Source organism: Lytechinus variegatus, chromosome 6 (assembly GCF_018143015.1).
Source record: "Lytechinus variegatus isolate NC3 chromosome 6, Lvar_3.0, whole genome shotgun sequence".
Classification (NCBI taxonomy): Eukaryota; Metazoa; Echinodermata; class Echinoidea; order Temnopleuroida; family Toxopneustidae; genus Lytechinus; species Lytechinus variegatus.
The window spans coordinates 8,825,563-8,850,693 of record NC_054745.1 but is presented as its reverse complement, the minus strand read 5'-3'; the positions used below and the strand labels follow the sequence as shown (position 1 = coordinate 8,850,693).

Here is a 25,131-nt window from a genome sequence, read left to right as displayed (position 1 = left end):
ATTTTTCCGGAACTTTTTAAGAGGTAATTTTAACATTGTAGAACATCATTTATGTATTTTCTTTGTAAACGCTACAATATTGAAATGCTGTTGTGTTGAAAAATTTCATTCCGGACATTTTGTGGAAATTTCCGGATTTTTGTTTTATTCGCTTTTCACTAAATATAACATATAACAAATTTTCATATGCCTTCTGTAAAATAAAAAATTATGCAATTTACTTAAATACATATTTTCCCGAAATTTTGCGGGAAAATTGCCTGTATTTGAATCTTTCACCTGAATTTTTTCTAGTAAAATCATTAAGAAAGAATTTTCAATTAAAAGTTAAAGTCATACACAATTAATAAATGGATATTGAAAATTCTTGACGGAAAATATAATGTGAAATGTAACATTCCCCCCCCCCAAAAAAAAATATTCCTTTCATCTAATACATCACTGATGAGTTTTGAAGTGAATGCTGTGAAATTGTAGCACTGTGAAATTTCTCATTAAAAATAATTCAAATTTAGCAAAAGTTTTGAATAAAAATATTTAAGATATTTTAGTTTTCAAAAAGTATCATGAATTTTCACGCATTCTGTGAATTTGATACCCACTGACATTGTGAAAATTCTTGCTTGTAATCTTAAAAGAAAAGTTGCTTACTGAGTAAAGAATTTTTAAAAAGATTTTGCAAAAAAAACATAAACTGTCGATTAAAAATGAGCTGCTCTGAAAATGAAGGCTCCTTTCATAGCGCAATTTCGGAAAGCCAATTTCTGAGTTGTTTTTAATGCATTTTACGTGCACCAAACTTCATTTTGTATTGCATTATCACCAACATATTTATAAACATCACGTTTGTCATCACACATTACAGAGTGAGTATTAAGCACCGGGAATTAGCAATGGTCAAAATTTACTCCCATGATGTCTATGATCAAGATTGTCTAATGATTTAGTTCATACATTAGCCGACACGACACCTAATGAAATTTCATGACAGACCACCTAATTCGTCCTAATGACGAATTAAAATCTAGTATTTTAATTGTAATTGTTAGCAGTTCATTGATTTATTTTTCGCACCTATGTTTGTCGCCAACTTTTCTCCGAATCGGCTGAATCAATTTTGCTGAATTTTTCGTCATACATAGGATCTGTCATGGACACGTCAGAGTAAGCTTTTCAAGGTCATCAGATGATGATGACGTCATCTAGGCGCCATTTTGTAAAATCACATTACCAATCATATCTCCATTATCAATTATCAAAAATCAATCAAATTAACATCATATTGACTTCAGGTCAAGGGTCATCAGGTCATGTCATCAAAGGTCACCTGAAGGTCACGACGCGCGCGTACGCGCGCGTCAAAATTTAAAAATGCTCAAAATCACTTTTTGACCAAACAAGAGTACGTTTTAGGTCATTCTAAGCATTTTAAAAATTTGCGCGCGCACACGTGTGCGTGCGCGTTTCCGCGCGTAATGCCTTAACGCAGTGCAAAAACACCGTTTTTTTTACATCATTGCATCGATAATATAATTTTGAACAATTTGATACCCAATTTAGCTCTCTATGACCAATGATAACGAAATTAACACCCATTAAAGTTTGCAGCACGTGTGCGCGCGAGCTCTCACTATAGGCCGTATATGGGCAAAAACAAGCCTATTGAAAATTCACTATAGCTCTTTATATAGTCCATTGACCCCCAATTTTTTTTTCATATATCGATAGAGTATGAGTTGTAGATTTGATTTCATGTCACCATTGTCCCTCAATTTGATCATGACGTCATCAAAATGGCGTCGGAAGTCAAAATATTGATTTTCCTTGTTATGACGTCATAATAATTATGCAAATTAGGCTTTAACTCCGTGAATATTGGTCAATTATCGCCCAATTTTCGATATGTTGTAGCTAAATTCTTACTCTTTATGACATATTGCCTTTATTTTTTATTTTAATAAACGGATCATCCTGAAAAATTGCAAATAATAAAGGCATGTCATTTTTCCTCATTTTGCGTGTAATCTCTATGGGACATGACTTTTTCTCAAAACTAGATTCGACATTCCTCTATTTCGTGAGCCATATCTCCATTTTTTCTTGTCGGTTTTCCCTGAGCTTTTAGTATGTTGTAGCTGAGATTCTAAGCTTTCGTATGTGTGCCCTCCATTTTTTGATCAGATGCCGGGATCATGCCTGTATTTCGCTTGCAAAATTGGACTTGTAATTCTCAAATTTGCTTACGTGTAAAGTCTATGGGAAATATGCTAGCTCAATCGGTTAGGCGTCAGACTTGCATCTCATTCAATCATGCGGGCAGGGGTTCGAGTCCGCGGGTGAACATGATTTTTTTTTTTTTTTTTACTCTCTTGCGCATGATCAATTATAACAATTCTAATAATTAATAGCTAAAATATTGCAAAATAAAACAGATTATAATTAATTTTTTTCGTATTATATCTATCTAATCATATCCGTCCATCCGCTTTCTGTTATAAATCTGTCTATCTATCCATATATATGTCTATCTCTCTATCTACCTACTTTGTGTATGTATCTATCTATCTCTCTCTCTGTCTAATATAACATATCTATCTGTTTAGATATGTATATCTATCTATCGTTCTATATATCCATCAATCTATCTGCCTGTCTCTATCTTTCTATATGTATGTCTGTCTGGCTATCTATCTATATCAATCTATTTGTCTCTATCTATCTATTTATCTATCTATATGTCTGTCTGTCTATCTATGTTTTATTAATATAACCACCTATCATTTATCTCTCAATCGATCACTTGATCCATCCATCGCTCCATCCATCTATATATATATAATCATCTATCTTGTATGTATCTGTTTGAAGATGTATGTCTGACGATTGTCATCACCACATCAATAATCACATTTAGCAATGGTCAAAACTTATTGTTAGGATGTCTACGATCAAGATTATCAATGTATCTAAATGATTTATTTCATACATTAGCCGACACTGAATGACAAATCATGACAGACCACCTAATTCGTCCGCATGACGAATTAAATTCTAGTTTACTTTAAGTTTGGTTCATAATCAAACAATTCATCCAATCATGAGACTGGTGTTGGACTAGGGCCCTGTCTTACAAAGAGCTACGATTGATCCAATCAATCTATAAACTATATGGAAATCCATCAATGTCATAATTTTTTTCTTCGGAAAATTTGCACAATGTACCTTGTGAGCAAAGAGAAGCACAGTCACATAATTGTCAAGAAAAAGATGGATGTCTGAATATACATCATATCTAAAAAAAAATATTTTGAACAAACATGTGTTTTAGATATTGACATTGCTTGCTTTCCATAGTTGTAGTTGATCGTATCAATCGCAAATCTGTCCTTGGAAGTGTCAGATGGAATCTCCATAACCTAACTGTAATTTATCTCATCTCTCTATTGTCTCTAACTATTTTTCCTTTGTCCTAAAAGCACCTTTTCTTCCACCCAGGAGCAGTTTGTTGTGCTTACTTTTTACTTTATATTTTTTAACGCATTTGGATACAGATGCCATATTTGAACAGTTGTGCTCAAAGGTTAGTGAGCCCTACCACAAAATGCACTCCTTCATGCCGAGTGTTGAATGTAGACCACAACACTGCAATGTTCAGTGAGCCCAGAGAAACAAACTTTAATCAGTGTAATATGTTATCATCAGACTTCACAATTAAATCTAGAACATGGCAGAACTTGAAGGCTCTAAATATGTTCATTTCCTGGTGGGGGTCACTATCTATTGGGCACCACTGTATGTTGCATAAACTTTTCACCGATATTGTAGGGGTTTCTTTTTTTTCTCTAAAATCTGGAATATGTCCTTAAAATCATGTGATCATTATCAAGTTAGAAACGACAGTAGAATGTGCTGTTTCAGAGTTCTGTAATTGCTAATCATAAAGGCCCGAATTCACAAAGGTGGCTTTAAGAACCCACGGTTGAATCCATGGTTTATGCAGATTTCCTGCAGTATGAATTACGCTTAAATCAACGCATATCGGGTGTGTGTATAAAAAATTCCGAGGCTGATGCGCGCTTTTGTCACAGTGCGCCAAATTGATGCCTGTTACCATGGTTATCCATGCTATTTTATTCATGAGTTCTCTGTTTGAAGAGTCGACTCATTATTCAAAACAGTGGACTCATGAATAAAATAGCGTGGATAACCATAGCAACAGGCGTCAATTTGGCGCACTGTGACAAAAGCGCGCATCAGCATTTGACATTGTTTATACACGCTCCCAATATACGCTCGCTTAAGCGTAATTTATACAGGAAATCTGCATAAACCATGGATTCAACCGTGGGTTTTCGAAACCACCTTTGTGAATTCGGGCCAAAATTTCTTATGCATCCTTTTTGCCTTTGCTACACAGGTCGATGGACGAAGTGCTTTCTGAACCGTGGCTATGATGACTGCGGACCGGGAACCCGCCACCGAGCGGTATACTGCATAAACGCCCTCAACAGACGCGTCGATGCGTCGTTCTGCGCTGGCAAGACGAAGCCGGATAGACAGGGAACCTGTCGCGTACCTTGCGCTGAAGACTGTGTGGTTAACGAGTGGTCAGATTGGGGTGATTGTTCGGTGTCCTGCGGGCCGAACGGTGGTGTAAGGAAAAGAAATAGGAGAATCGTAGGTAAGGATTGTCTTGTAACTTGGAATCCTAATGTAAGTAATATCAAATACATAAGTTTTTTTCTTTTTTGGGGTAAGAATTGAGAAGGAGAAAATTTCAAGAAAAACATTCCCATAGTCTCGTGTGTGAAAATGGCACGTTTAAAAAATTCATGAATAATCACGATGAAATTAGAGGGTGAAATGTATACTACCAGTGGATAGGATATATATCTGACAATCTGCATCTACTCGACCATCCCTCGACCTCATTTTAAAAATAAATTGGCATTTATGAAGACATCTCCTGACGGGGTCAATTTCATCATCTTATACTACAGTAAAGAAGCCCTAATTCTTCCGCCAGTCAAAAGTAGTTCCAAAGTCATTGTTATTTCTTCTCAATTTAGGCAAAGGAAGGTGAGTAGTCACCCTCCCTATAATCAGTGTCAGATGGTCAATCATATTCATACACTTTTGTCAATCAGCAATATAAAAAAAAACTGGAATGGGTAAGGTCGAATTGATATCTTTTGCCTCCCTGTTGTAATTAAGCTAGTGACGCCTGTACATCTCCCCTTTTCTCAACCTACATATGCAAATGATAATAATATAGGGTATTTATATCCACCTTGTTAGGTGCTCAAGGCGCTCCTATATTACCCAGCTCAGCTAGGCGTTCATAGCGCACACAGCTTTTTAAGGAATTACTTCCTACCGGTACCCATTTACCTCACCTGGGTTGAGTGCAGCACATTGTGGATCAGTTTCTTGCTGAAGGAAATTACACCATGGCTGGGATTCGAACCCACGACCCTCTGTTTCAAAGTCCGAAGACTAATCCACTGGGCCACAACGCTCCACATGCTAACATTACATCAGACAAGAATGTTTTGATATCCCCGACTCGTTTTGCATCTCTCTTCTCTCTCTCTATCAGCCTTCCCATACAACAAAGATTTGAAGCCCTGCTATAATTTTGCTAATTTGCTCGTTCCCTAAATCTGCAAAATAATAATAATAATAATAATAGCGGTAGCGCTGCTATTATTACCCCGGCTTTAGCTCGAGCTGCCATCACCGGCGCTCAGTGCATGCAAGGAATTAATCCTGCCGGGTACCCATTCACCTCACCTGGGTCGAGTGCAGCACATTGCGAATAAATTTCTTGCTGAAGGAAAACATGCCATGGTTAGGATTCGAACCCACGACCCTCTGTTTGAAAGGCGAGAGTCAGAACCACTAGACCATGACGCGCCCGCAAATGATTGCAAGATCTATATGGAGTGTGTGTGTGTATTTGAGTTTTGTCAGACGTGTATCAATCAGGGGCCCGTTGCATTAAACCTTTAAGCTCAGAAAACTCTGGTTGTTTTTACCGGCGTTTTTGCCCTGTGTTAAAGTCACTAGGAGAAATCAGACTAACCTCAGTTTTCAGTTTTTACCAGAGTTTTCTCAGGTAAAGAGTTTTATGCAACAGGCCCCTGATGTGATAATTTACATCTGGGACCGACCTTTAACGTCACCATCCGAAAGACGTGACGAGGACTCGAACCTCTGCATCAATTTGTAACTTCCCAATATAGCTTGGATTACAGGCGCACGCCACGACGCCCAGTTGAAGGGACAGTTGGAGGGACAGGGCAGTATTACCATGAGAGGGCGCTTTATCACTTTTGGACACTGTCTGAATAATATACATCTCCAATGACTTCAACCTAATAGGTATAGGCTGACATTGCATCAGAATAGAATGTCTCGATATCTGTGACTCACTTTCTATTTCCATCTCTCTTTTACTGCCAGCCTACCCATTCAACAAAGATTTGAACCCCTGCCTGCCGGAGGACGAATTAACCCAAACCAAGCCATGCAACCTCCACGTATCGTGCCATACGTACTCCTGGCAGGCCACTGCGTGGGGAGAATGTCAAGTGAATGCAACAGCCATGTGTGGAGAAGGAGGTCCTGAAGAGGGAGGATGCCTGATGAACGGAACGGCCAGCTGCGGAGAAGGGATCGGATACCAGTCACGGAGCGTGGTCTGTGAGGAGGAAACAGGTGCATGCATGTTTTGTGAATACAGGAACATTCCCCAGGGAGTGGAGGATAATATATCTATATCTTATTGTAGTTGCAGAGAGGTCACTGACTTTTTGATTTTTTTTTTAATTTATCTTGCTTGTCATCAATTGTTTATATGGATACTTCTGAATATGGCAGTGACCTGCAACCTCTTTATTTTTTTTAAGCTTAGTTGTCAGAAATATCCCCCCCCCCCTTATAACAAGGATTTCCAGCTGCTTATAACATTTGTCGATGCAAATCACTTACAAAACTCTTCATGAAATGATCCCGTATATTTTTTTATTTGTTTTTTTCTCACATAGGGTTTGTTGCGGATCCCAGCCAATGTGATGTGTGGTCTGAGCCAGCAAGGTCCAGGCCTTGTGATAAAGCCTGTCCTCAGGACTGTGAACTAAGCCCATGGAGTACCTGGTCCTCCTGCAGTGCTTCATGTGGTCTACATGCCATGAGGACCAGGACTAAGCATGTCCTGACTCTACCGGTCAACGGAGGGCTACCATGCCCCCAGGAGACAGATGAAAATGGTATGGAAGACGAGAGCGTTTTTGTTAAGGTCAAAATTCTGCTTTGTGACATCGTGAATTTAATAAATGGGGAAAAGTAAAAGTACTACAACTACATGTACTGCAGCTGCTTTTCTACAAATACTTCTGCTGCTACTATGTCTACTTCTATTACTACTACTGGTCCTACTGCTACTACTTCAAATTTAAACGAACTACTTGCGATGCTGCTTCTGTTACTACAACTACTACATGTATACATGTAATTATACTTTTCCTCCAACTATTACTCCTACTACTACTACTACTACTGCTGCTGCTGCTGTTACTGCTACATCTACTACTACTACTACCACTACTACTACTACTACTACTACTACTACTACTACTACTACTACTACTACTACTACTACTACTACTACTACTACTACTACTACTACTACTACTTCTACTGCTACTACCGCTACTACCGCTACTACCACTACTACCACTACTACCACTACTACTACAACTACTATTTCTACTACTGCTACTACCACTACTACCACTACTACTCTACAACTACTATTTCTACTTCTCAAACTACTACGACTACTCAGACTACTATCAGTATCACTTCTACTTCTACTTGTCTACTGCTACTACTACTTATCCTACTCCTACTGCTGCTGCTATTTGTAATGACACTTAAAATATGAATACTGTTTTGAAGAAAAAAATAATGAATAGAATATATCTCCAGATATTTGTGTTCCAGTGAGTATTGCATCATTTGTTTTTATTATGTTTTTGTAATGGAAATATTTATATTTCTTCCAGGTATCATTACCCAGTTCACACCATGTATTGACATCGAACCTTGCTATACTTTCCAATGGGTCACTGGTGGCTGGTCAGTGTGTCAGGTCATCGGGTCAAGCTGCGGGAGGGGTCTACAGACCAGGGAGGTCCACTGCGGCCGTAGCGACGGTCTGGTGGCTGAAGATGGTAAATCTTTGATGATATAACGTGTCTACAGGGTCCCGTCTTACAAAGAGTTACCATTGATCCGATCAATCGTCACTATGGAAAGCCAGCAACGTCAGCATCTTATAAATGCATGTTTGTTCAAAATATTTTCTAGATATAATGTATATTCTTAAATTCATTGATTTCTTGACAATCTTTAGTTTTCCCCTTTGTTTACAAAGGACGTTTTGCAAATTTTCTGTAGAAAAATTATGACACTATTCCATAGAGTTGGAATTGATTGGATCAATCGTAACTCTTTACAAGACGGGGGCCCCTGGATTTTTCTTTTCACTATACATTAAAAACACTCAGACATTGGCATCTGCCTTTTCTTTTTGGAAATTCCTTTTTTTTCTGCCAATATGATTCCCATTTTTATTTGGGAATTCTGGGAGATTTTGTTAATCGATTGTTTGAATTAACTTCTTCACTTCATGTTGTGACCACTTTTGGTGTATTTGAGTATATTTTTGGTGTTTTTTTATTTTCTACTATTTTTCCACAACTTGACTTGTGATGGGGATTGTCTTGGATGTCTGAAAGACTTCCTATGTGAAAAGTTGTATTTTTCATTGTTTTTCTTTTTCTTCTTTCTTTTCCGCAACTAACTTGTGATGGGGATTGTCTTGGATATCTGAAAGACTTAGAATTAAGAAAAAAATAATCAGTTATTTCTTTTTGCATAGATTAAGCTCTTAGAACCCAATCTGTTTCTCTTATCACTCAGGCATGTGCCTTCAGGATTTCAGGCAGCCCCCACCCACCCCTACCCAGCGATGCTACGTACCCTGCGGTGGGGATTGCCTGCTCTCGGAATGGTCCGAGTTTGGTCCGTGCCAGAGCAATTGTGGCACAGAATCCCTCAGAAACTACTGTAGAATGAGGACGAGGGACATCGTTGGCGTCTGTAAGTAATGATGACTTCATCCTGATGGATGAATCATTTTGATTACCTGTAATGATGCTAACAAATATGAATTATAGTAGTACGAGATTTATTGTATAAAGTTTAAAGTTAATACAGTTTAAAATATTATTAAATTTTCATTTTTAAACAATCTTTTAAGAAGTTGTAGTAGTAGATAGGTAGGTTGGTTGGTAGGTCGCCATCATAGTAGTAGTAGTAATGGTAGTAGAAGTAGTAGTAGTAGTAGTAGTAGTAGTAGTAGTAGTAGAAGTAGTAGTAGTAGTTGTAGTAATAGTATTAGAAGTAGAAGTAATAGTAGTACATGTAGTAGTAGTAGTTTTAGTAAAAAAAAAGAAGTAGTGCATGTAGTTGTACTAGTAGTAATAGTAGTAGTAGTAGTAGTAAATGATGGTAAATTCGTATTTTTCAAGTAAAACTACCTAATAATAGATATGTATCTAGAATAAGATGGAATTGGTGTCATTGAAATTGTCATATTTTACCAAGAAAGTTCCTTTTTATTTTCCAGCGATGACTGATAGCTTGAGTGAGCTATGCCCTCACATAGCAGACAGCGATCTTCATGAATTCCTGTCGTGCGGCTTGCAATCATCCATCTACTCCTGGACCTTTGGACCTTGGACAACCTGCCTGCTACCTGAAGGTCTGTCAAACCTTAACCCGGAAAGGATGAACATTCCTTTATTGATAATCAAAAATAATACAGGATTTGTATGACGCACATAAACACTTGAGAGGTACTCAAGGTGCTCCTATTACCTCGGCTAAGCTAGTCTACCAATAGGATGCTCTCAGCTTTTTTAGGAATTACTTTCTGCCGTTAACCATTTACCTTACCCGTGATTAGTGCCGCACAGTTCGGGTAAATTTTTTGCTCAAGGAAAATCCACCATGGCTGCGAATCGAACCCACATCCCTCAGATTGAAAGACGGGAGTCTTTAACAAGTGGACCACCCCCAATAAATATGTAATATGAAAGGTTCATGCTGTCCTGTTTCTTGACTTTTTCCCAAGTCTGGTAGAACTTTTAACGCCAAAGTTGTGACACCCAGGTACACGGTTAAAAAATTACGCAAACTTAATTACGTAAGTGCATGTTAGACTCAATTTATGGTCCCTGCACTTTGTTTATGGGAATAGCTTAAGACAGTACTCAATGACCTGTATGCCACATTCTGCTAACATGAATAGGTATTCAAAAACTTTCATTTTTTAAGTAAAAAAAAATCAGTCAAACCTGACGATTACGGCCACCAAAAAAAAAGGTAAAAACAGCAACAACTGGCCATTATAGACATCTGGGGGGCGTTTCATGAAAGGACTTGTCGGATGTTTTATCCGACAAGTCCCAGTTTATCCGACAGTTACCATAGGAACAGTGCCTCTAAGCCAATCAAAATCATGGAAAGATGTCAGATCTGACAACCTGTCGGATGAAAATATTGATGAAACGCTGCCCAGGCCTTCATAGGCAGGTAATATAACGCACATTTCTTCCACATGGTAGGCAGTTTCTGTGGCCACCAAAGACAAATTTTCCACTTTAGACAAGTGGACGCTCAGGCAGGTGTGACTGTGAACATGATTATTTGCAAGCTATTTGTTAGAGTTCACGGAATTTATCATTAATATGTACAGGAATGCAATGTGGAGCTGGAAAGCAGAGTCGAGCAGCAATCTGCATCAGGAACGATTACGTCCAGGTGGCTGACCTCTTCTGTCCGTCTCTCGACCCATCCCAGACTGGACCCTTGCAAGAGCATCCCTGTACCGTCCAGTGTTCCATCGATTGTGAGGTCACTCAATGGTCAAATTGGTCATCATGCTCACAGGCATGTGGTCAAGGTATGTCCTGTCCACTTATGAACCTCTAATACCATAATTCCAAATTAGACTTGTTAGCACATTCCATTTTGACCAATCCACAATTGCCTTTGCAATGTCCAGTTTTCAATTATTTGCGAGCTTACTCACTGGTCAAAGTGTAAAGAAAAATTCATGATTGTTGCCAATATTAGGAGCAAAATAAGATTGATTTTGACCTTGTGGAAACTGCATACCCTTATTGGTTCAACATTACATTGACATCTCACACATTATACGCTATAGCTTGAGAAGATCACTTGTGCGACATCCAGAGATGCATATAAGACACTCACCGATCAAACTTCTTTCTCTTGACCAAATTGAGTTCAAGCATGGGACTGCTAATTTATTTATGAGCCAATATTGTGTTTTATTTATACCAGAATTTTACAAAAAATTTCCCAGAATGAATGTAGCGCTGACCAAAATGTGCATTAGACATACAAAGGTCATTGTTATCATTGGCTTGGGGCATACTTGTATTCATATGAGAGATTCTTTCAATTTGAAATATGGCTTGTTTTGGTAGGAGAGAGGACGCGAATGAGAGAAATCACAATGAATCCAGTCCAGGGAGGTAGGGCCTGCCCTCTATTGACGGACACACAGATGTGCTTCGAGAGATCATGTGACCTTATAGAATGGGAGATTTCAGAGGTAAGATGCCTTACTGAAACCGCTTTGCTTATGTACCTTGTGAAAAGTCTTTGTGGCGTCTTTTAGCAGGAGTCCCGCAGTAAAGTCTCTGGCCCGTATTCTTAAGTCAGGTTTAACTTACACCACGGTCTAACTCTGCACTGAAATTATAAGGTGCCAAAAATTCAAAAATTATGTTTATATTATATATTTCTTATGTTTACTATTTTGTTTCCTTTTGCTTTCATAATAAAGAAAGATACTTGATTTATCATTCCATTGAGACATTTATGAACAATGTGGGTGTCATGTGAGTTAATAAATTGAATGTGTCCTGTAAGGGATTTCTGTTCCGATTGGCTCTCCATAGATAAACCACAACTTTAAACCAGGGTTGAATTTCAACTCATGTTCAGAATACGGGCTACTTTGTCAGGGTTCCCAGCCCATCAGAGAAAACAGAAAATTCTATTTTTTTCCAGTCAGGGAAAAATCAGGGAATTTGTAAATTCTTTTAATGTGAAATCCTTTGCCCAAGAATATTCTTATGCTGTGTTTGACTGCTTTTTTATGTCAAATGATAAAGCTATCATGCAGACTCACCTTGATAAATCACTTTCGATTTCTTTACTATGCAAGAGCTTGTAACCCCGACTGGGGAGGTCCGACTTTGGTGGGGACTTAGCCACTCTTGGCTACTTTTCAGATTGTTTTTTTTAGACGGGAATATCATGCCTGATTGTAATTTCCTCTCTTTGCGTTCTGATCTAGTGGGCGCCCTGTCTACCAACAGATCTGAAGACTAATTGTGGAGCAGGAACTCAGTCCAGAAGCATTGGCTGTCCAGCAGGCGCTGGGAATGAAAGCTTGTGTCAGGGGAGAACACCAAGGCCGCCTCTGACGCAGGCTTGTCATTTACCTTGCCAAGGTAATGACGAAAATGATGATGATGATGATGGTGATGATGGTGATGATGATGATGGTGGTGGTGATGATGATGATGATGGTGGCGATGATGATGATTATGATGGTGATGATGATGATGATGGTGATGATGATGATTATGATGATGATAATAATGATGATGATTATGATGATTGTGGTGATGATGATGATGATGAGCATGATAGTGCTGATGATCATCATCATCATGATGACGATGATGGCAATGATAATGACGATGATGACTATATGAATGTTATGATAAAGAATAGATGATATGAGTATAAAAGTGGAGAAAAGTCTCCACTTTTGTGTAGTGGAGTGGTCACACACAGTTTGTCAATATAAACACAATCCTCCTTTCTTTCATTCCCAATATTAGGTGAATGTGTTTTCAGTGAGTGGTCCGCATTTACAAGCTGCAGTCAGCCGTGCACGAACGCCAAAAAATCTCGGAGCAGGATCGTGATTCGTCCCGATGCTGAGCTGCAGCCTTGCATTCCAATCAGGCAGACTGAAGCCTGTTCTCAGGCGGATTGCTTAGCATCGGTCTTCACGCTGGCTACGGGAGAATGGAGCACATGCAGGCCTATCCAGGGAGAATGTGGGAGAGGTATGAGGCCTTTAGTTGTCTGTAGTGTTGTGCATGGCTTAACCCTAAATCTCCCGGGGTATTTTGATTCTTGTCATTCCCGGGGAGGGGCCATTATGGCCCCCCTTAAGATCTCGGCCGCCGATCGCGCGAGCGACGCAAAAATTTGCATGCTGGTAGTGTGCAATGTAATCTACAAGGCTGTATGGTAAAATTTTCCAAAATAATGAGATTTTTCTCTTATCTGAATTAATTATGCTAATTTATGCATAAATCATACTTTTTGCTTTAATTCACTAAATAAAGCTCCTAGAATGCTAATTGTTGGTAAAAATTTTCTTTGTAGCATTCTTAACAATGGTAATTCAAAAAAACTTTTGGTTTGGAAATAAATTTCTTATGTATTTTATTGTTTTATGAATTTCTTATGTATTTCTTTGTTTTTTTACTTTTTGTTTTTTATTGCTTTTTCATCGGAAATTGTTCCAGACATAATTCTGATCATAAACAAGGCAAAATTAATTAAGTTTAATCAGTAAAAGTAGAAATAATGATACATTTATGAATTTTGGCTAAATACTCAATTTGCATTGGATTTGTACATGAAATCACGTTTATGAGCAATTTTGGTGGGTCTGACATGCACTTGCATAATGTTGCGTAATGTCGTAACCGCGTACCCGGGCTTCACAACTTTGGTCTCAAAATTTGCGCGAGACTTGAATGTAAAAAGTCAGTGAGCTGCGAGGTGAAAAAATTTCGCGCAGCAGATATATCGCGAAAATTGTTGAGGGGGGGCCATTATGGCCCCCCCCCCGGGAGAATTAGGGTTAATCCTAAATAGACTGGGCTATTTCGACACCTTAGAAGACGGGGGGGGGGGGCTGATTCAGCAAACTTATGATTTTATGCATAAATTAGATATTATAGTTTTGATTCAGCAAACTTCTGATTTTACGCATATATTAGATATTATAGTTTTGTAGATAATGCCATGGGTTATGCGCGTGCAAATTTTCATTGCGATCGCAGGATCGACGGCCGAGATCTTAAGTCTTCTTAAATGTCAAAATAGCCAAGTCTATTGAGGGTTAAGGACCAAAATAACATAAATTCACAAAGGTGGTTGTGAAAAGTATTGGTTGAATCTATAGTTGATGAAGATTTCCTGTATGAATTATGCTTAAATTTACTGCATATGTAAAAAATTTAATTGCTGATGCATGCTTTTGTCACAGTGCGCCAAACCGATGCTTGTAGCTGTGGTTGAGCACCCAATTTCATGAACAAGTCCACTGTTTTGAACTAATAAATCATAAATGGACTCATGAATAAAATAGCATGCTCAACTATGGCAACAATAAAGCGAACAATAAAGCTGTGCAATAGCTAAATATAAACAAGAAATGAAAAAAAAAATTGTTTGATATTGACAAGAATATGATTGGAGGTCACATGGTTCATCTTTTACAATTATTTGTGATCTAGCAAAGATGGAGGCATACATCTTGACATAAGAATAATCATAATCTCAGTCATCATCACTAATATGCGGGTGTGTCTAGTGATTCTGACTCTCGCCTTTCAAACAGAGGGTCATGGGTTCGAATCCTAGCCTTGACGTGTTTTACTCCAGCAAGAAATTCATCAACACTGTGCTGCACTCGACCCAGGTGAGGTGAATGGGTAGCCGGGAGGATTAATTAATTCCTTGCATGCACTGAGCGCCGGTGATGGTAGCTTGAGCTGAACCCGGGGTTATAATAGCAAGTGCTTTGTATCCTCAGGCAAAAAGCGCTATATAAATCCAGCTGTTATTATTATTATTATTAATAACTTCATCATGTTGATCATCTCACCATTAAAAAAGAAAAATATTGTCAACATCGTCAAAGCCCTTTCCCTTTGACTCCTAGGAACCAGATTCCGGACGCTGAACTGCGTCAACGCTGCCAACATCCCTGTGACCATGGACCGCTGCCAACACGCAAACATCACGACCCATGAAACATGCATGGTTGAATGTCCCATAGATTGTCAACTCGGGGCGTTTACCCCATGGTCATCTTGCAGCGCGACCTGTGGGACAGATGGCATCACGTTCAGGACTAGGAAGATCGTCACCAGGTCCTCCGGGCACGGGCGAAGGTGCCAGGATGCACATAGCCTCAATGAGGTAAGATGGTTAGGAGGATGAATGTTCAGATCTGATGATGATGATCAAGATGATGATGATTAAGATGATGATGATGGTGATGATGATGATGGTGATGATGGTGATGATGATGACGATGATGACGATGATGATGGTTATGATGATGATGAAGATGATGATGAAGAAGATAATGATGATATTGAAACATTTTGCGGTGCTACAGTATATGAACGGACCTCTTATAATTAAATGGTTGTATTTAATATTTGAAGAGTTTAGTTGCAAAAAGGGTTAGGTCCACTTTGGACCATTCGGAGAAAAAGCATATTTTTTATTCTGTCATATTGCAATATTAAATGCGAAACTGAATTTTCATGACACCCTACCATGAGAACATAAAATTGGGTATACAAGAAATCAACTTGTCTTCATATTTTTAAAGATATTCTTTTCCAAAAAAAATTTGTTTGGTCCTAACGCCTTTTGCAACTAAACTGATATGGACCTAACTCCTTTTGAAAATAAGTGATTTTTCTTTGCCTTTTAGTTCACTTTTTAATAGGAATTTCAACTTTTCTTTGGAATCATCTTATAGAGCTACTAAAGATCTATAGATTAAGATATGAAAATCAAATTTGATGAAAAATGGACTTTTGCAAGTGAAAAATGGCCTTTTGCAAGTGAGCTCTTCATTTCATTTTTAAATCATTCATCTCTTACCAGACGAGACCTTGTAACATCAAACCTTGCTTCACCTATAAGTGGCACAAAGGAAACTGGAGCGGTTGCCAATTTGATACCAAGGCTGGTTGCGGAGTCGGACACGAGACGAGACTCGTTGAATGCCAGCGCAGTGATGGCCTTACTGTAGACTGGGAATATTGCTATATGAATGGTAAGAGGATTTGTGTGTATTTCAGTTAAGAGATTGTTATCTTAAATAATGATCTGCCACTACGATACGTTATATCATTTTGCGATGTTAGACACTTCACCCATTGTTTATTAAATGTCAAGTCTACTCCCAAAAAACGTTGATTTGAATGAATAGAAAAAAAATCAAACTAGCATAATGCTAGCATAATAATGTAAAATAAGAAAGTTATGACATTTTGGAGTTTCACTATTTTTTACGAAACAGTGATATACACAATTCAGTGACATGCAAATGACACAGTCAATGATGTCCTTCACTCACTATTTCTTTTGCTTTTCATTGCTTGAAGTATACAATATTTTTTACATATTTAACAAGAAGGACCAACTCGGCTGAACCATATAGTATTAAACAATGCTAATTGCACATGTTGAGGAGGAATTAATTGTTTCACTTTACAATGTGGAGAAAATTAGAATATTTCATATAATGAAGTACAAAAGAAATAGTGAGTGGGTGACATCAGACTTCCCCTTTGCATACCGATCAGGATGTGTATATAACTGTTTTTTAAATTAAGCAAAACTTCAAAATGCCATAACTTTCTTATTTTACATCTAATTTTGGTCAAATTTTCAGTGTTATGCTTGTTATATTTTTCTCTTTTTATTCAAATAAACTTTTTGTTGGGGTGGACTTGTCTTGTAAAAATTTACAAATTTCTTATCATTCTTGTGTTTTTATTATGCATAGCTATGAACTATGATGTGGTCAACCCTCTTGGATCTGCTTTCAACCGGTCTTCTCTGGATCTAGCCACTTCTCGCAAGTGTACCACATGGTGTCCAGGGGATTGTTTGGTGAGATACATTTTTAAATTTTCCTGCATTCTTAAAGTTTACTCTGAGCCTTTTCCCCTATAAACTTTAATAAAATAAAAATTATCTTCAATTGTGCCATCAGATGATAAAAGATGCCCCATTTTCATGTTATTATAATTTCCAATAATCCCCTCCTTTTCTAGTGGTTCATGTTGATTGAAAGCTGAACATTAGTAAGCCAAGCATATGCATTTGTTACCAGTCTCTCATATATTTCTTGTTTTACAGAATGGTAACCATTCACATCTTGACCTGCCAAATGCTTCAACTCCAGTATCGATGGTCAAAAGACAAGGTTGGAAATAGTTTACCAGTCTCTTATTTATTTCTTATTTCACTAGGTTTCGGGAATGGTCTCCGTACACATCTGCTGCATCAATGGTCAGAAGACAAAGTTGAAAATATTTTACCAGTCTCTCATGTATTTCTTATTTCACTAGTTTTCGGGAATGGTCTGCGTACACATCTTTTACTGCTAACTGCTTCAACTCCATTATAAGTAGTCAGAAAGCCCGGATAAGAGTTGTTACCAGTCTCTCATATATTTCAATTATTTCACTAGGTTTCAGAGTGGTCTCCATACACATCTTGTACTGCTAACTGCTTCAATTCAAGTGTAAGTGGTCAGAAAGCCCGGATAAGAGTTGTTACCAGTCTCTCATATATTTCAATTATTTCACTAGGTTTCAGAGTGGTCTCCATACACATCTTGTACTGCTAACTGCTTCAATTCAAGTGTAAGTGGTCAGAAAGCCCGGATAAGAGTTGTTACCAGTCTCTCATATATTTCAATTATTTCACTAGGTTTCAGAGTGGTCTCCATACACATCTTGTACTGCTAACTGCTTCAATTCAAGTGTAAGTGGTCAGAAAGCCTGGATAAGAGTTGTTACCAGTCTCTCATATATTTCAATTATTTCACTAGGTTTCAGAGTGGTCTCCGTACACATCTTGTACTGCTAACTGCTTCAACTCAAGTATCAGTGGTCAGAAGACGAGGATGAGAGTTGTTACCAGTCCACCAGTGATGGGAGGCAAGCCATGTACCACCAATCTCATCAGTTCAAGGTTTGTTTGTTTGTTTATTTCTGCATTCACACTGCATTTATCAAAATATTTACATTGTAATACAGTATACAAAATAATCCATGATGTATACAATATAAACATAACATATAATTAGAAAAAAAATGGTGTGGGCATATACTTCTAATTTTAATAATAAAAAAAGGAACATCAACAAAATGTAATGAACGCAGGAGACCGCCATTGTGAGTGGTTAAGCTTGTAATTGATGGTGGCCTCATAAAAATGGGTTAGTCACTATGATTGGTCCATGTAATTACTTAACAAGTGGGTGCAATGCAGATGCAGGTGCGGGTGCTTAAGATATATGTAGCTGTAGAATTTATATTTTTTATTTGATTTATAGTGGTTAATTAGGATTGATTTTAAGTATGGGATAAATAAGATGGAATGATATTTCTTTTCAGAATTGATTTTAAGCAGTGTAAAGTGAAACAAGATTTAATATTTTGTGCAAGATTATTCCAAATGTCTGGACCATGATGTCAAATTGATTTAGAGGTACATGTAATGATTGATTTAGAGGTACAGATAATATACAATAAGAAGATGAACAAAGTTGTTGGTAGAAACTTACTTTGTTAGAGGGGGGGTGGGCTCCTCAACTACATGTAGATGCTTTGCACTAGAACTCCAAAAATCACTCCCCCAAATTAATGTTGTAGTTCCAGCTCCTGCCTTTCTGTTCTTTCCATTCAGGCACAACCTTTAGACTAATTTTACCCCAATTCATAAAAGTGCCTGTCAGACCTCAAATTCCTACAAAAAAATTATTTTGTGAATCCAATGCAAATTGAGTTTATAGTTAAAATCTACAATACCGTCTTTATTTTTTTTATTATTTCAAGTAATTGAAACCAATTACTTTTGTGTTGGAATAAAGTATCTGTCTATATCACTCCCATGTCTTTTATGGTCACAATTTGTGTTGTACCTTGGTTGGTCATTGTCATGGTTCCCAGCCCATCAGGAAAAATTATTTTACTTTTTCCAGTCAGGGAAAAATCAGGGAATACCTCATATCAGGAGGAAATGCCTCAAATGAGGGAAAAATCAGGGAATTTTGATTGGCCCAATAGTCAAAGCACGGTAGTCAGTAAGACTCTGTTATATTTTGTTGCATTTCAAAACAACATCCACTGAATAACTGGTTTTGGTGGTACTAATTAGTTTTACATATTTTTTTATACTGAAAATCCATGTAATTCACTGCAACTACCAAGGGGGTGTTGCAAGAAAATATTTGCAATCAGTTGCAAATATACTGTTGCAATTTTACAATTGATTGATCACTTTTAACTAAAGCAAATCAGATTACACTTTTTGTTGCAAGAAGCAGTTCAGTCAGTAATCAGTCACAAATATGCAATTAATTACAAGCATATGATTGATTTAGGGACCAAGAATAGACTTGCAATTGATTAAATTTCTTGCAACGCCCCATAAGAAAACATGTGAAACTGGGAATGGGTTTAAATAATTATCAGAGGATTTTCAAACTTCATCAGGGAAAAACCAAGGAATTTTGTTTTCTTGAAAAGCTGGGAACCCTGAGTGATGATGCGAGAAAAAACTTCTAATGCTTTATAGAGTGGGGAAAAATATTAGTAGACTTGAAGTGCAGTATTTCCATCATTTCTTTTGTAGACCTTGCCCAGCTGTAAGCGCTAATTGCCCTGTGTTTAGATGGACAGTAGGAAAGTGGGATAAAGCAACACGATCTAGAGACATCTGGTGCGAGACTTTAGGTGAGTATTGAAATGAAGAAAAGTATATCACAAGGAGTTCTTGGACTGCTGTGAACTTAAGTTAAATACAAGAGTTTCTTTGACACTATCTTTTGCGGACTGCTTTCAATTCAATTCAATCTTTATTTCGCAAAATAGGATAAAAATAAAAAGAAACATCAAATAATGTGATTAGATAATAAAATGAATTGCGTGGCTTTCCATGAAGGTTATAAGAAACCTGTAAGGCTGGATCGCCAAAACATAGCAAAAAGACAACAATATTAAATATAAAAAAAAAACAGAATGTCATGTCATTATAGTAAATACAATGTAGGAAAAATGAGAAAAAACAACAACAAGGAATACAAATAGACACGAATCGAAGGGGGGGGGGGGGTAGATGCGATACAAGTAATGCATTGCTATTAATAATCATTTACTAGAACATTTTTGTACTGTTTTCTAAAGGAAGATATAAATTGTGAATTAGTTATTATTTGGGGGATCTGATTCCATTGTTTGGAACCTACATAACTCAATGAATTATCTTCGTGACTAGACTTGATAGACCATAAATGAAATTTATTGGAAGAACGGTTATTATGATTATGATCTTGATTATTGTATTGAAAAAGATCTGAAAAAGGAGTGGGTAACAACCTCTTCTTGTACTATACATAAATATTGCAAGTTCTTGCTTTGAAGTTTTACTGATATCATGCTTGAGGGAACCTCTCTGTTTTGTTTTTGAAGCGCTACTCTCACTTAGTTTCCTCTGCATTCAAGTAATTACTTGTGTGGGTTATTTTAAATCAACTTGGACAATTTATTTATAATCAGAAAGCAGATGACTACTGGTCACAAAGAAAAGCAGAGACAGCTGATCCAAGGCTAGTAAAAAATCCCAGTTCAGCTTGATTGCCTAGAAAATGCAATAAATCACTTACACACGTTGGACCTTTGAATATATATTTCATCATCCAAATTGAAACATCACAAGTTCATGCAATAAACAGAGCTGCCAAGTAGTACGGATTTTCAATATTTAGTACTGAAAAATAAGAAGAATACTGATGGTTTCATGCCAAATACTGATTTCTAATGTTTCAGTTTTATATCTTGTCCAATGGTGTTTCATTGAAAATACTGATTTCCTCACCAAAATACTGATTTTCTGCTTTAGAAATACTGAAATGTTCTTGTTCAGGTTGGCAGCTCTGAATAAACCATGCACATTCACCTCGGTATTTGCGTAGAAGATGTGATAAATTGTCTACAAGTTCCCCCTTTGAATATTCTTTCTTTCTAGATGCAAGCGGGAACATCCTGATTGTAGAAGGGGGTTGTGACGAGACCGTGAAACCACCATCATCTTTAGACTGTGTCCCTGACTGCACCTCTCTAGGAAGCTACTGTGATAATGGTGTCTGCAAGTGTTCTTCAGGATTTCTTGGTAAAAAACAAGAATGGTTTTATGTATTCACTTGGTCTGATGGCAGATCGTGTGGTCAAGTGGTTAGAGCATTGGACTCAGAATCGCAAGGTTGTGAGTTCATATCCCAACTCTGCCATTGTCTCCACTTTGATAAAAGGCCCGAGAGTAATATCTGTCGTCTAGCTATGAGATCAGTCACTATGACTGATTAACCTAGACGTAAGATGTTTCCTAGGTAATTGGTTATAATACCAGCTTGGCATTTACTAGCAAAAAGCTGTCCTGCTGAGTTCCTACGGGAGTTACCAGCTTACCACTAAAAAAAACAGATTGTCTAATTCCCAAATCCTCAAATGCCATCATGGCTGATTTAACCTTAGCCAGTATGGTCAGGACCACTTCGTTACATGTAAGGTGATTGAATTAATTTATTGAGAAAATTCCAACACAGCCAAGGGCTGAATTGTGGAATCTTTTACAAAGCAAAAGACAAAATATATGTAACGGTTTATTTCCAATTCATCTAATGCTAATTCATCAAATTCCCAACTTGTCTACTATCATTTGATCTACCATAAGTTTGTCCACTATACACATGGTCTAATTGCCAATTAGTCCACTCCCCATTTCGTCTAATAATCATTTGTTCCAATAGCCATTTAGTCCATTTACCATGTACTCTAATTTGACTAAGTGGTATTTGTGCAAAATGAATGAAAATGAAATAGATATTAGACCAACTGGTTATGAGACGAAGTGGTCATACATGAAATGGTGATTAGACGAAGTGATGATTGGACCGAAAGGTAATTGGACCAAATGGTTGTTAGACAAAATGTTGATGGACAGAATGGCATTAGACTAAATGAAATAGACCATGTGATGAGTAGACGAGTTTGTAGTAGGCGAATTGGCAGTTTACCTACATGTATATTATGACATTGATGATCATAGCGAAAATGACTTGTGGAAATAATAAAATCATTGTGGTAATGCTACATGAACTTATTATATAAGGTGAAATTAAAATAGGTATAGGTGACGTGGGATAACAATAGTATTAGATATTTGCAACCATGATATAACTCTTTGTGGATCAAGTAAGTTTATAATTGCTTGAGTTATTACAGGAAAAAAGTGCAAACATTTTGGTAAAAAATCATTGTGGTAAATGCTACATGAAATTATTATGTAGGTGAAATTAAAATAGTAACGTGGGATAACAGTAGTATTGGATATTTGCAACCATGATATAACTTTTTGTGGATCAAGTAAGTTTATAATTGCTTGAGTTAATACTTGAGTTAAAAATAATGGTATTTGTTTAACAAATTGAAAATAATATATATCTACTTTATCATGGTCAGGAGAAACACACAAAGAAGTAGAAAGATGATTTCAGTATAGGTTAGTTGAATTAAATGATGATTGTCTGTTTGTTACAGGAAATGGGAGAACCTGCTATCCTTCTGTCGGGTGTATAGTAGATGACCATTGCCCCTTCCCACACACAATGTGCAGTAAAGAAAGAGAATGCGTTTGTCAACCAGGATATTACTCAGTAGATGGTAAGTTTATATTGCCTTCCTGGTGAATAATGGGCAATATCATTAATTATTACCTCTACGGTCAATGGCGAGTTTATAGTAATGTGCAGTAAAGAAAGAGAATGCATTTGTCAACCAGGATATTACTCAGTCGATGGTAAGTTTATATTGCCTTCCTGGTGAATAATGAGCAATGTCATTGATTATAACCTGTATGTTCATTAGTTAATAGTAATTTTGTAATAAAACATAAACATGATAAAAGAAGTTATGATTTCTTAATATATTGGGCGATATCATTAAGTTCAAGATTAAAAATTCAATTGATGATTGATTAATCATTTTTCTAGTATTTAATCCCACTTTTTCTTAATCTTTTTCCACCATTTTGTTCGACCCTCCCTTTTCCCCCTCCTTATATTTTCTCGGTCAATATTTTGTGAAGAGAATTTTATTTATCATTGTTCTCGAGGAAAAGTATCCTGGATGAGAACCCTGCCGGGGCAACTCCCTCAGAGGACAGCTTCCCAGAATTTTTATTTTTTTATTTATTTTTTTTTTTATTTATTCATTTTCCAACACATGGGCTGGATAGCCCTCTTCAGCCTAGCGGCTGTTCTTCTGAGGGGTCCAGATATTAAAAACATACAAAGTAGATAGATTACAAATGAAAAATACTTTACATACGTGAAAAATACAAATAGCAAACAATAAAATACAAAAACACATAACAAAAATCATCAAATTATTACCATTTAAAAAATGGGGAAAGGGGGAGGGGGGGGCATGCAAACAGGGAAGTTAATCCTTGAGGTCATTCAGTACGTTTGATAGGCCTAGAGTGTTTATTTTCCGTCTAAATGTATTTAATGGGGTTTCGAATGGAATGTGTTTTGCAAGGGAATTCCACACCTTTGCACCTCGGAAAAGGAAACGTCTTTTTCCGAATTCGGTTTTGGGCAAATTTAATGTTAACTGCATATTACCGGATCTGGAATTATAATTGGATTTACGGTAAACAAATATCTCTTTTAAATAATTGGGACCTAAATCATGTAACAATTTATACATTACTATTGCCAGCTGTTTAGTTCGGCGAATCTCTAAGCCGTCAATGTTTAAAGTTGAAAAAATAGATTTAGTTGGAAATAAATAGTGAACTTGTAGAACGGTTCTTAGAGCCCTATTTTGTAAGGTTTGTAATCTTTTACAATTAGTCTTTGAGGTATTTCCCCATACAGAGGCACAATAGTCAAAATATGATTGAATGACCGATTTATAAAATACCATTGCAATTGTTTTACTGATGTAAGGTCTTATCCTCTTAAGAAGATATAAACTTTTTACAGCTTTTGCCTTAACATGCTCTATTTGCTTATTCCAACTAAGATTCTCATCGATGAATACACCGAGGTATTTGCAAACACTTACTTTCTTAATAACCTTTCCATCAATTTTAATGGTAGGATTTTCGATTTCTTGATTCCACTTGCAAAGTCTCTGCTTACTGCCAATTACAATAGTTTCAGATTTATTAATATTAAGTGCTAGTTTGTTGCGTTTTAACCACAACGAGATGATATTCAAATCTTTATTGATTTTTTCATAAACTTGATAAGGGTTAGTACCTGTGTGAAATAAGCAGGTATCATCGGCGTAAAGAGCCAACTGAGTATTTTTCAGTAAGTTAGGTAAATCATTTGTGTACAAACAGAAGAGAATCGGGCCTAATAATGTACCCTGGGGTATACCGCAGGTTACATTTCTAAGGCTGGAAGAAACACCATTGACTTGAGTATATTGTTGTCTTTCGACATGTAAATAATTTTCAAACCATTTCAGGGCTATTCTATCAAAGCCATACATTTCCAATTTTTTAAACAAAATAGAGTGATCTACACTGTCGAATGCCTTTTTTAGGTCAATCATCACAACTCCTACGATTTCTCCCTTATCAATAGCAGACATCCATTTATCAGTAACATTCAAAAGGGCACTCTGTGTAGAATACCTCGGTCTAAAGCCAGACTGGCATTGTGAAAGGATATCATTTTCTTCAAGATATTTGTACACCTGATTATAAACTATTTTCTCCATGACCTTAGCCAATACCGATATGACTGAGATTGGTCTATAATTGCTTAAAGAATTTTTATCTCCATCTTTAAATATTGGAGTTACTCGAGCAAGCTTC

General features: G+C 37.0%; 1 protein-coding gene across 2 annotated transcripts in view; it reads left to right on the top strand.

Moving 5' to 3' along the window:
* LOC121416971 (thrombospondin type-1 domain-containing protein 7A-like) overlaps nt 1-25,131 on the top strand; it is a 60,196-nt gene that overhangs the window by 30,188 nt on the left and 4,877 nt on the right. Inside the window, exons 7-23 of one of the 2 annotated variants that reach the window (XM_041610509.1) lie at nt 4,418-4,681; nt 6,466-6,720; nt 7,050-7,271; nt 8,070-8,237; nt 8,989-9,168; nt 9,698-9,832; nt 10,829-11,035; nt 11,586-11,713; nt 12,464-12,620; nt 13,017-13,247; nt 15,143-15,402; nt 16,105-16,276; nt 17,012-17,118; nt 18,065-18,207; nt 19,873-19,973; nt 21,265-21,408; nt 22,836-22,958. In XM_041610509.1, coding sequence (XP_041466443.1) covers nt 4,418-4,681; nt 6,466-6,720; nt 7,050-7,271; nt 8,070-8,237; nt 8,989-9,168; nt 9,698-9,832; nt 10,829-11,035; nt 11,586-11,713; nt 12,464-12,620; nt 13,017-13,247; nt 15,143-15,402; nt 16,105-16,276; nt 17,012-17,118; nt 18,065-18,207; nt 19,873-19,973; nt 21,265-21,408; nt 22,836-22,958 — 2,997 coding nt within the window. Of the gene's footprint in view, nt 1-4,417; nt 4,682-6,465; nt 6,721-7,049; nt 7,272-8,069; nt 8,238-8,988; nt 9,169-9,697; nt 9,833-10,828; nt 11,036-11,585; nt 11,714-12,463; nt 12,621-13,016; nt 13,248-15,142; nt 15,403-16,104; nt 16,277-17,011; nt 17,119-17,701; nt 17,876-18,064; nt 18,208-19,872; nt 19,974-21,264; nt 21,409-22,835; nt 22,959-25,131 lie in introns of those variants that run through there. The other variant, XM_041610510.1, reaches the window with a different exon arrangement.